Here is a 12,933-nt window from a genome sequence, read left to right on the forward strand (position 1 = left end):
CTTTCTTAACCTCCACATGATATGAAGACCACAAACAACGTAATTCAAAGGCTATCGATACTGTTCTCCTCCCACTTGTCTCTGGCAGCCACCGAGACTAAAGATTAGCCCACTTAAGATGTCACAATAGAAATGTTCACAAGCATTCTTGGCTTCCTCACTTAGAAGGACACCTGTGAGTACAAATTGTCTCCTGGCGGGACAGGAGAGGAAGCTTAGTGAGCTCTTGTCCTTTCATATGATGAATTACATATTCTTTTCTTATAAACACCCAAAGACGAACAAGAGCAGGCATGAATTTATTCATTCATTAGACAAATATTTACTGAGCCTGATGCAGTCCTGTGCTAGTCGTTGAGGCTATTGTGGGAGGCGGGCAGGCGCACTCCCCGCTCTGAGCGGAGTTCAGCAGCTACTGCACTCAACTCCTGTAATTAAAATCATCTCAGTAAGTTCAGTGACAAGAGAGTAGAGGTGCTGTGTAAGCATACAACAGGGGGACCTGGGCTGGGCTGGGTCGTGGATAGCTTCCAAGAAAGGCTTATATAAGCTGGGCTGGGATGACAAGGAGCAGTTAGCCCGCAGAGGGCTGTGTTAGCTCAGTCTCCTGACTTAGTTCAGCTGGGTGCCCAGGACATCAGAGCCTGAGCTCCTGCCAGGGAGCCTCCCCGATACCACAGCAAGGAAGAGAGAGCATCCTCCGCCAAGAGGGTTAGGCTGAGTCCCATCAGACAGGACTCTGCTGGCTGGACCCAGGGAAATCCTTCCTGGACTAAGAGAATAAAACCTTCTAGAGGGTAGCTGAATTGACATGACACTCTAGGAAAACCGCGTCCTCAAACCCCAGCACGGAGTGGTGGGATTATTTGTACATTGGTGGTGCACGAGGCTTGGCTCTTATGGAAATGTGTCAGGTGGTAAGAAATTAGACGGATGATCCACGGAAGGCTTTGTGGAGGAGATGCCCTGTGATCTCTGTTCTCCAGGCCTCTAGGGACTGAAACTATCAGAGGGGAAGGAGCAGAACTACCACAGGGGGAAAAGGAACACACGTGGGAAGAAATTGCAGAGGATCAGAGGCGGAAAAGCAAGGTCATAGGCAAGAAAAGGCAAGAGGTTTTCTCTGGGAGATCCGAGAAAATTGGCAACAAGGAGGCAAGGCAGGACAAGCGGGCAAGGAGAGAGCTTGGGACACTTCCAAGTCCTTGCAGTTGGCCCAGGGAGTGGCTGGCAGCCATTAGGGGCTTGACAAAGGTTACGCGGTGGTGCACTCAGCTGATTTCATGGCTTTGCCCGAAATTCTTTGGGGTGGTGCTATGCAAAGGGCCCTTCCATGAGGGTTTTAGGGCCATAGGTCTTGTTAACTGCCCGTGTGACCTTGGGTAGATTCCTTGATCTTTATTTTCCTTACCTGTGAAATCAAAGGGTGGCTAGATGTCCCTGACAGTCCTTCCAATGCCTACAATCCACGCCAACATCTAAAGTCAAGCAGCTTGCAGGGCCCTGTGCCCCATATACTAACTACAGAGGCAGAGCCCTGTCTTCCTTGAGTCCATACCTCATGGTTCCCTGGCGTGTCCTCTGTCCCCGTAAATCCAGCCCCTAACACAATGCCGAATCCAGGGACATCGCCCATGACTGTGTTACGTGAGCTGACACCCCACGTGATGGTTACAATCGGGCATCTACTCTCAGCAGCTTCCCAGGATGCCAAGGTTCCCTGGGCAGATCATCATGGGATAGCAAACTCCCCTTACGGAAAAAAATAATCCAAAGGGAACAGCAAACCCACTGAGTAAATATCAGGACCAATAGGCCCTTATTCAGGCCCCAGCAGATGAGGAACCTGAAGCCCAGAGGAGTGAGGTGACCTGTCCAAGGCCACACAGCCCGTTCACGGCAGAGCCCCTGCCTCTCCTTCCTGAGCTCGGCCTGGGGCCCCAGCTGCCTTTTGGACACATGGGGTGGGGGGAGGGAGGAGCCTCCGCGTCTCAGGCTCCCTGCAGCTCCCATCGTCTCTCCCTTTTCCAGACATGTTTGCCAGCAAAGCCGCCGCCATCCAGGACACGTACTCGGACGCCTCCATCGGCAACGTCACGGGCAGCAACGCCATCAACGTCTTCCTGGGCATCGGCCTGGCCTGGTCCGTGGCCGCCATCTACTGGGCCCTGCAGGGACAGGAGTTCTACGTGTCCGCCGGCACGCTGGCCTTCTCGGTCACCCTCTTCACCATCTTCGCGTTCGTGTGCATCAGCGTGCTCTTGTACCGCCGGCGGCCGCACCTGGGCGGGGAGCTGGGCGGCCCTCGCGGCTGCAAGCTGGCCACGACGTGGCTCTTCGTGAGCCTGTGGCTCCTGTACATACTCTTTGCCACGCTGGAGGCCTACTGCTACATCAGGGGCTTCTGAGCCACGCGCGGAGCCTCCGCAGCACACGCCTCGGACTTCCCTCAGGGAAGGGCGCTTTGCCCCCGCGGCCTCGCCGGGGAGCAGCCCGCGGAGGCGGCGTCAGGACTCGAGCCCCAGGACCCCCCCCCCCGCCGGCCTGGCCCCCCCCCCCCCCCCCCCCCCCCCCGGGGGGGGGGGGAGGGGAGCCCCCCCCCCCCCCCCCCCCAGGCCGCTGTCATCATCGTGGCCATTACTGTGCTCGCTTTCCCATCAGGTGTCCTTATTGTTTGTTCCTTTTGTCTTTTCTTTCTGAAGTCAGTTAACAAAGGTGCTGTGAGGGAACCCAAGGCGGGAGCGGACAGGTAGAGGCAGGACGCTCAGCCGCACCCTCTCCCCCCTTCCCCCTCTCCCCCTCCCCTCTCCCCCTCTGCCCCCTCCCCATCCCCTTCTCCCCCTACTCCTCTCCCCCTCCCCCCTCTCCCTGGAAACAGCTGTCTCTTGGCCCCAGCCCGTCCTGCACCCCGCCCCCCAGTCCGCTTTTCTTCTCAGTGGGAGAGGGATGTTGTTCGGGTGGTAGTGTGTTTGCACACTCACGAGGAGCGCTGAAGAACCAGGGTTGGTGCTGGGGCAGGAGGAGCTTTATATGCTCATGTCGAAATCCAGTTTAAAACAAAAGGTCATGGTTCCCTTCCGTGCCCTTTCCAGTTTATTCCGTCTGTCTGGCTGTGGCCGTGTCTATACGTTTATCCTTCCGCAGGAAGACCCCCCCCCACGTGGGAGATAGGGGACAGAACTAGGATTGGTACCTGATGACAAAGGGCAGCTGGGGAGACAAAAGCATAGATGGCTTCTTGAGTATCTTTGGCTTCCTATCTGAGGCCAAGGACAAGAGCTGTCCACCTCGTGAGATCTTTGAGGGGAAAGATTATATTTAAAATGTCAGTGCTTCGGAGAAATGTCAGCTTCCCACCCCCTCACTTCCTAATGCGCCACACTAAGAGGTCTGACTGTATTTCTTGAGGTAATGCAAAAACTGAGAGGTTGATACGAAAACCAGGGGCTCCTTCCACCTCTCTTGGACCCTCAGGTCACGTTCGAAAGCATTTTCACAAGGTACGAACTGGAATTTCTCATCTCTCCCACATTCCTGCTTGTTTTTAAACCTCATGAAGCTCTTTTTCCAGCCTGTGGGCTATTTCTTGCCCCAGTAAAGAGGAATCTTAGTTGCTATCATCCCACGGAGCCTGGGTTTATAGAAAAAGAGATTGCCATGGCCTGCAGACCTTTTCCCAACAAATTTGGAAAGGCCTTGGCTTTAAAACACACACGCTTGTGCGCGCACACGCACACACACAAACACACAGTCATCACAAAACTGCCCACAGATCTTTAGGCTTTCTGCATTGACATAAATACATTTTTTAAGGGAAAAAAAGAGAAATTAAAAAACATCTGTTTAATTTTAAACACATTTTTTTAAGAAAAAAATAACTAAAAAAGAAACAGTGCTCATGTCATAAGCTATGTTGACAGTTGCCAGTGGAAATGTTGGGTTGGTTTAAAAAAAAATAAAAGCTATACTTGTATCTCTCTAAATACAGCTTGCTTCTTCCATGTTTCTTCAGGAAAAGGTCCAGGGGGCCAGCTGGGGTTTCTTCTGGAGCAGATGCGGTTAAGGTGAAAGTGTCGTCTCCTATTTGTATCTCCTGTCTGCATCTGCATCCCCTCAGATGCCAGTGCTCCAGACCCAGTATTTTTAAAGCAAAAAGAATACTTTGGGGAAATGCCGCCCATCAAAAGCTGGACGCTGGGACGCTGGAGGACCGAAGCAGCAGAGCTGCGGGGATTAGGGGAAAGAGGCTTTTGTATCAGAAAGGCGCGGTGGGGCAGGAGTCCCGCCAGGCAAACAGGGCCCTGCATCTCTTACCAGTAGGCACATCCGTTCGTTCGTTGACTCATCACCCATGCAACAAGTGGATTTTGAACGCCGTCGATGCGTTGAGCTACAGTCTGGTGATAAAAGGAAGACCTCAAGCAACTCACAGTCCAGAGGGGGAGGTAACACTTTCTTAACCAAGGCTCTTTTGGTGCCAAGAAACAGAAACCCATTAACCTAGCCCAAGAAGTAGAGGGGGGCAATGCGGCAAAGGCCTGGTGGGGGGTTCCTGTGGAACCCCAGACAGAAGGCACAACTGGCCATAGGAGCCTGCAAGTCTGCTCTCCCTCTCCCCCAAACGGCTTAGTCCCCCCAGCCCTCCCAGTCTCCCCTCAGACCTGGCCCCTTCCTCTCCCTCCCAAGATGCTCCCTCCACTCTGCTTGTCTGACACGTGGCTGAGCACATGGCACGGCCACCAGCCCTGTCACCACGGCAAGACTGCATAGCGCCATTCCCACAACTGCCTGGGACGTCCCTCTTCTCTGAGTGGATTCTCAATGGAGAGAATGTGACCAATCTCCCATCCCCAAAGGCCATTCCCGAAAGGCAGAATCCTCTGTTGGAGGCTGTGTCTGGCGGCTGGGCTACCTGTGGATCGGTAGCTTTGTCTGAACTCCCGGTCTGAACAACTCAGGAAAGAGAGGGGTGACATTATATGTACTATTGCCCTTCCCAAAAAGCCAAGTGTTGGGAAGGAGCCTATGAAGCATATGAACCACCAGGGTGCAGATAAAATTTACAGCTCTGTGTCATGAGTGCTCTAAGAATGCCATAAAGAGGTGCCACGGGAAACACTAACTCAGCCTGGAAGCATCGGGAAAAACAGAGCATGTAACATTTAAGTAGGATCTTGAAGGAAGAATCTTTTGATGAGGGGGCTTGGTAAGAGGGCTAAAACAGGATATGGTGTCGTCCTGGAATAACGATGGTTGGCGTGGTGGAGTATAGAGTTCAAGGGGACACAGAACAACACAAAAAAGTAGACAAGGAGAAGGGTTTGGCTAACAAGCTCATTTAGTTCTTTGCCAGACACTAAGATGAAAATGAAAAATGCCCTTTAGCTGATTACATGGTAGATGCCAAGTCATGAAAGCCATTTGGACCTATAATTCCCCCTTTTTGAGTCATTTCTGGATTATGTAGATGTTAGGCTTCGTCAAGGGAGAAGCTGGGATGAACCAGCGAGAACAGGAAAGAGGGTTGAGAAGAAGAGCCTGGGAACCTGAAGACCTGGGTGCTGGTCTGGAGGCCGCCATTACTTAGTTCTGTGGACCTGCACTGCTCCATCTGTGCTCTGGATCAGTGTCCTGAACTACAAATAAGCTCTTGAATGGCCTTGGAAGCCTATTACTTCTATCTTCCACTCTGGCATTCTGGAATACATATACAAAAGTGACATGTGCACGTGCATGCTTGTATGTGTGTGTGTGTGTGTGTGTGCGTGTGTGTGTGTGTAACAGCAAACTGCCTATCAACCTCAACCTGACAGGGCGTTGCAGATGTCCTTTGGGAATTCCTTGGCCCTGCTGCCTGTGTGTTAGTGTGAAAAAAGACATTGCTAGCCTTTCGCACATGTTCATTTTCAGTACTTTTTACTGACTCAGCCCCACACATTCTCATTCCCTTGATTCATTTATTACCACGGCTAATATTAGCTGCTATAATAAATAAACCCCAGGACCACAGAGCCTTTGCAAGATGAAAGTTTGTTCCTCACTCTTGCAATAATCCAGTGAGGATGTTCTCAGCTTTCTTCCACACGAGGATTCAGGAGCTCCATTTCCTTCCATTTTGTGGTTCTGCCACTCTCTGAGGCCTTGGAGTGCTCTTCATTCAGTGGCAGACGGGAAGAAAATTAAAGAAGGCACACACACTTCTCACCGCCTTCGCTCTGAAGCGAGATGCATTACTTTTGCTTCTGTTCCATTAGTAAGCGCTAATCGCTTTATCCCACCCAAAGGCAAAGGAGACTGGAAATTACAGACCTGGCTGGGCAGACACTTCCCAGTGTCCACTCTATTTTACAAGAAAAGGAACTTTTTATGAATGTGTGCTTCCGCCATAACCCCTTTGTGATTAAAGATAGATATTTTTAATATCAATGACCAAGAGCAGTCTGACCTATGTCTATGTGAGGTTTTAGGGGTTATAAAAAGCCTTGTATATACATGTATTTGAGTTGGAGAAGAACCACAGAGGTAGATATTATTTTTCTTTTATCACTGAAGTCCTGAGTGGCTAAATTATTGCCAAGAGCACGTAGATCTTAGAGGCAGGACACAAGTACAAGTCTTCTGACTCCAAATCTAAGCTCTTCCCAGAATATCATGGCCTCTGATGACAAACACTGGAACAAAGGATGAGGCCTCCAGGAGGCAGATCTAGCCGGTGAAGGAGTCCCTTGGAAGCAGCCAGGGGGGAAGGCAGAAGAAACCAGCCAGCAACTGGCCCTCTCATCCACCTTCAGTTTCCTCCTCCTCCCCTTTGTCTCCATCCTTGCTGAGCAAAGGAGCTTCCTCTAGAGGCAGCTGAATGGACTGATGTTCCAGTAAGAGCCAAACTGGTAGAAATTCCCAAAGGGGAAATTACACAATGGTAAAGTGATCTGGGTTGAGGAGTCTAACTACTATTAATGATGGAGAATTACCTGGCCCCAGGGAGGTGGTGATTCAAAAGACATCTTCTTGGGTAAGAGTATCCCAAAAAGATTCCTGGAAACTGCCCTAGTAGGTAAATCATGTGCCATTTATGACATTTTCAGAAGAGAAGAGGGGATCAAACTGTCTTTATAAGAAATTAGATTAGCCTTTACTCATAAACTCAAAGTGAATTCATCATTCTTTCTTAAATATCTGGAAAGGAGGTGACCCAAGGGAAACTCTTCTGGTGCCTCAAAATCCTTAGATTTTGATTTCTAGTCTTAGTCCTTTTTACTGTGTCTCAGGTTCTTCCTGACCACATCAGCACAGCTGTTTGTCACTCCATTTCTTCCTAATCCCCTTTACTAGAACTGCACATTACATGAATGGGGTTGTTCTACATTATGTGGTAACTATTTGCTCTTCTGCTATGATCAACGCCTCTGGCTTGGATCCTCGTTCAATCAATTTCTCTTTACATGCCCATAGGGCAGCAGTTAAAACCTGGTGGCCAGGAAGCTTGATGTGTTTGATCAGTGAAGTGTTTTTTTAATGGAATAATTGTTAATGTTTTGAAATGAAAATATTTTGTGTAAAAATGTGGACTTTGGTTTCTTTGGCCATGCTGTACGGGCATTCCCATGTGACAACAATCCAAAGGAGCTGATAAGTGACCACCTCGTATAGAGAGGGTTTATGTTCTCAGTTCACTAGAGCCCCTACCCAGCCCACCTCTCTCATTCACATGACCCACCTGGCCCCTGTAACCATTTGTGCATGTGACACCTGCTGTGGGGTCAAGACTTCAAGTACTTGCATTTTGTCTTTTCACATATTGGTGCCACAACTTCTACCATTTTGATGGTAGACTCTCAGCCAGCATCTCATCTGGATGAGGTTCTTCACTTGCTGGGATGACTCAAGCCTTCCTTCCTATAAAATCTGAATTCTTGGTGCATTGCTCTAGTTTTTTATGACCAGTTCTTTCAGGCAAGGGACTACGAAGAGGCACTCCCAATGAATCCCCAGATTCCAAACATAGTTCTTCTTTATCTCATTGTGTAGCAACAACCCAATTTCCCCCAAGTAATTAGGATAATCACCTCACCAGTGCAGTGATTTTCTTCTCTGCTTATTGGTTTATTGGCATAAAGTGCCCCAAATGAGTAGGGGGCAGGCTCAGCTTCCAAGCCTTCAGAACCATAACTTTGTTCTCTGGTGGATGCATTTCGTCCTTGGGCATTAGGGCCTCCAAACCTACTGACCCCAAGGTTGTTGGGACAAAAAACAAAACTCTTCAAGGGGTTTATTAGGCATAATAATGAGAAGGATCACCTCCCCCATCTCTACCTTTTGGTCTCCAGACCTATGTATTCGGTTTAGGGGCAGTTAGCACTCTATGCTGATCTCCAGTTTAAAGCATAAGTGCACTCAGTAAGATAGTATCCCAACTTAAGGCATTATCTCCTAGCTGGTGCTGTATTTGAGCCTACATCAGGTCATTCCAATATTATCTCAAGCCAGCTGCCTTTGAGTAATGGGAAATGTGCTAAGACTAGTGCCTCTGATCAGAGACAATATTGTGAAAAATATCATGGCAATGGATAAGGCATGCTGAAGTCCACAAATGGAGATGTTAGCAGAACCCCTATGGGTAAATCCACACCCAGAATTTGTGTCCCTTCCCTGTGAAGACTAACTGCTACCTCCTCCATGATGGGAATGATCCAATGTAATCAACCTAATACCAAGTAACTGGCTGATCGTTGTGGTATACAGTACCATATGAAGGGCTTATCAGTTACTATTAGCAGGTTGTCCATTCATCCATGGATGAGCCAGATGAACCTTGTTGATGGGACCACTGTACTCAAGCTCAACCGTAGTCTCCATCTCTGTTGCCACGGTCATTTTATACATGGCCCACTGAACAAACATCAGAGTGTCTAGGGAAAAGGCCAACCAAGAGCCACAGCATGAGTCAATTTGTCCATTTGATTACTGAGAGCCTCCACCACCATGATTGGTTTTAGGATGGCATTCATGTAAAACACTAGTATCTTTCAAAGCCTCAATGATCCAGTCACCCATTATCCACTGCAGTCAGTGTAGATCCATAGTTCAGGCCAAAGTGGACAATCACATATACTGCCTCATGTTCTGTCCCTGGGAGGATTTCCATTCACCACAGTCTTTGAGGACCACCCAAGTGGGGCTGTAGCATGACGCTGTCCTCTTCTGGCTGGCGCTGGCACACTGTGCAGATCCACTCCCGAACTGGGTTTGTGTTTTTTCCTCATTTATTAACTGATCACAGGGACTTCTCTTTGAAACCGTAGTGTGCTTGAAGGATAGACAGCAAAGCTGCAGGTACAGGAGTCCAAGTCACCTGTTTTTGCAGCTTACTGGCACTGCCTTGACCTGACCGGCCTGGGTTCAATATCTGTACCTTCCATTTTATAATGGAATGCTGCCTTACAAGTCTTAATTTTACAGATTTTTGGGTAAGGCACCAGTTCTCCATGGGTAATTTAAGTCACATGTCACTTGGTTTCTTCCCCACCTGTGTCCTCAAGAGAACTAATAGTATTGAGCATTTACTTAACATAGTGACTTGGGCTTGGTCCATAACCTGTCCTCCCAGTGCCTACAGGAGAGGAGGGACTACTTTAGAGTTTCCTGGGGGTACTTCCACTTGTCCATGTGCGTATTCACAGCTTTTAATTTGTCTTTTTCTCCTATGTATGATGTCTAGGGTCATACAAAGAATCAAGTGACTCCACACTTTTTATAATCACTGTTATTGCCCTGTTGCCTGGGTGCTAGAACCACTTGATCTCCCAACACCTTGCCCTCCACATTTTACCATGCTACCCTCAGTGATAATTTGAGTTATCATGATGCCACCATCTACCATGAGCTACCATTGTCCCCTTTGCCCTCATCAAGGAAGTTATCCTTGGGCTGCTCACACATGACCAACCCAAACCCAGAGTCCCATCGTATGAGTTTGTTTCCTGGGGCCCCTTCCACCATCAATTCTGTATCAGTCAGAATCCCAATAGAAGCAAATGGAACACTGAAATCACGATAGTCCAAAGGTGTGGACAGTGTTGGAAATCAAGGACCAGCAGCAGCGGAGCTGTTACCTCCTCTTGGCATACGTTTTGGGGGAGAAGAGGTTTTTGGAACTGAGAAGGAGAGTCATGTAGATAAGCCTCTTAGAGGGGAGTGGTTTCAGTTGAAAAACACAACCAGCCCAAGTCAACCACATCGGAAGAACCGGAAGAATAATTGCCTTGTCCTCCTTCCCTTCCTACTCCCCATCCTCATTTCCTGCCGGACTCCTGGTTATCCAGAGGGGAGAGGAGCTCCAGTGACGGAGTTCATACAAGCCAGCCTCCCGTGGCAGAGCAGACAGTGGGTGGAGAAGGGGAAAGAATACAACCAGAGAGTCAGGCAGGCAATTTCTGGCATACCATATAGAGTTCTTGCAATGATTTTGTGAGAGAACGAAACTAGCAAAGTGCCTGATGGATAGTAAGCACTCACAGGTGAAAACACCGAGGAGGCCCAGAGAGGTGATGCTACCTGCTCAAGGACACACAGCTAGTTCATAACAGTCAGGTGGGGACTCCCATACTTGAAGCTCTCTCCCCTGCCCCTTCTTGCCCTGATAGTCCACATGGCTTTGTTACTGACATTAAGTTGTCCCTTCAACCTTGGCTTCTCCTCAAGGAGTTAACTCCCTGTAATACAGCCCCTCATTACATATTTTTGCAATGGAAAGCACATCTCATCATGCTATTTCTACCTTATTTCACTGCCTCAGCAAATTATCTCATTAACCTCCTCCCTAAACATCTTACATTTTAGATACTGACATTATGTACTACTCAACATCGCAGTAGACACACTCCTTTTTCCATGGATAATGGGACTTTTCCATTCATGTACATCATACCCCTCTTTAGATTATCATATTAAGTGCTTTTAAGAATACTAAATTAAGGGTCACAAAAAATGGATTCTAATTCTGGCTCTTCCACAAGCTGGGTGTCTGATCTGGAAGAGGCCACTTTACTTACTTGGTCTTGCATTTTTCATGCATAAACATTAGAGCAGGTGATTTTCCAGGTTCCTCCCAGCACCAAAGTTCACTGATGATGCAGACGAAGAGGGGTGGGGAGGAGGGCTCACAGAGAATAAGCCCCAGCTTTGTACCAGGCTCTGTGCCCTGTACTTTACCTCATGATCTCACTGAATCACCATGGCCACCCTGTGAGAAAGGATTATTATCCCCATTTTACAGGTGAAGGAACTGAGACTCAGAGCAGACTAGTGATTTGCCCAGAGTCACCCAAATACTTCTTAGCAGCACCAGAATGTATACTGGAATCCATCTGATACTAGAAACCTAACTCTAAACCAATGATTCCCAAAGTATAGTTCCAGGTGAGCAACAAGAGCATCACCTGGGAATTTATTATAAATGCAAATTCTCAGGCTCCACCCTGACTCCTGACCACTAGGGATGGGTCCCAGCAAACTGTGGTTAACAAGCCCACCAAGTGAATCTGGTGCCTGTTTAAAGGTGAAGTCCAATGTTTCAAACCATTATGCTCTACTGTTCCCCCTCCTAATTCTCTCATCATATACATCTCATTACATGCTCAAATAGGCAGATAGCAATACTGCTCTGTAAACACAGCCTCTGTATCTTTCTGTTCGTGTCTCCAATTTTACCTTCAAATGTGCTGATTGCATAATTCTTCCCATGTAAACATCTCAGTATCTCTCATACACCCTTTAAATGCTTTACTATAATTGCCCTCATTCAGGTTTGCAAGATATTCTAAGCCTTAAGGTGGTGGCTCCAGTCTAGCCGAAGGAGCAGACATGAGTGATTATACCCAGGCAGGGATATGTGCTAGGATGGAGGTAGGAGGCAGCACCATCAGATTCTAAAGCAGCACATAATGAACAAAGAAGGTGGGGATTTTTCCATACAGAAGTGATGCTTGGGTAGAGTTTCAAACATAAACAAGAAGAATAATTATTGTTATTGTGGGGATATTTTTGTTTGAATCTTAGTTCTTTTTTTAAAAAAAAAATCAAACAAAAAGAAAATCTTTTCACCAACTCAAAGATTTTAGTTAACTGCCCCCCGCCATGATAAATTAAGAAAAGACCTTAAAATAGAGACTCCAGTTTTAACCAACTCCCTTCTGAAAGCTCAGGGCTTTCAGGTAAGAACCGGGTGGTTTGGGAGCATTCAGGAGGAAGCATTGACAATCACATGGGGTGAACCAGGTTTTGAAGGATGAGGCATCATGGGCCATAAAGACAGTTGAGCGTCCTTCCAGGCAGTTTAGCAATGCTGTAGGGAGAAGCGATTGAGAGCACAGAGTGGTTCATTTGTGAAGCTCTGGGTTCAAGTCCTGCTCTCATATGACTAGCAGAGTGACCTTGACTATGTCTTGTGTTTTTCACTCAGTTACATAATTAAGATACTACTTTAGAGTTTGGGGGTGGGGGATAAAATACATAACTGCTGTAATTTATGCATCACACCATGTAGTGGATTTGTGATTACTTATGTTGTTATTGGCATTGCTGTTGTTCCAGGAGGAGACATAAAATGTGAAAGCTTTGAGTAGCAGGTGGGACAGAGCATTGTCACTTATATGACTTGCAGAGTGCGAGGGATGTGCAAACAGCAGGGTTAACTGGACACACGCCAGGACAGCATGGCAATATCACAACAATGGGATTGTCTGTTTTTGCAGGAAAGTGTACATGGGACGAGGGGCTGAAGATCACGACCAGACCAAGAAGTTTAGTTTCTTGGTCTAAACTGAGGCAACTGGATTTATCCCAGAAGCTATTGTATTAGCCACCATAACAAAAGACCACAGGCAGGTGGCTAAACAACAGAAATTTATCTTCTCCCAGTTCTATAAGCTAGAC

The 12,933-nt window shown here is 47.8% G+C and overlaps 1 protein-coding gene across 5 annotated transcripts in view; it reads left to right on the forward strand.

Moving 5' to 3' along the window:
• SLC8A3 (solute carrier family 8 member A3) overlaps nt 1-2,472 on the forward strand; it is a 117,117-nt gene extending 114,645 nt beyond the window's left edge. For all 5 annotated transcript variants that reach the window (XM_021679535.1, XM_021679536.1, XM_021679533.1 and 2 more), the window contains one exon: nt 2,032-2,472. In XM_021679535.1, the coding sequence (XP_021535210.1) occupies nt 2,032-2,408 (377 nt within the window). In that variant the 3' untranslated portion in view covers nt 2,409-2,472. The remainder of the gene's footprint in view (nt 1-2,031) is intronic.
• The last annotated feature ends 10,461 nt before the right edge of the window (nt 2,473-12,933 follow it).

Source organism: Neomonachus schauinslandi, chromosome 9 (assembly GCF_002201575.2).
Source record: "Neomonachus schauinslandi chromosome 9, ASM220157v2, whole genome shotgun sequence".
Lineage (NCBI taxonomy): Eukaryota > Metazoa > Chordata > Mammalia > Carnivora > Phocidae > Neomonachus > Neomonachus schauinslandi.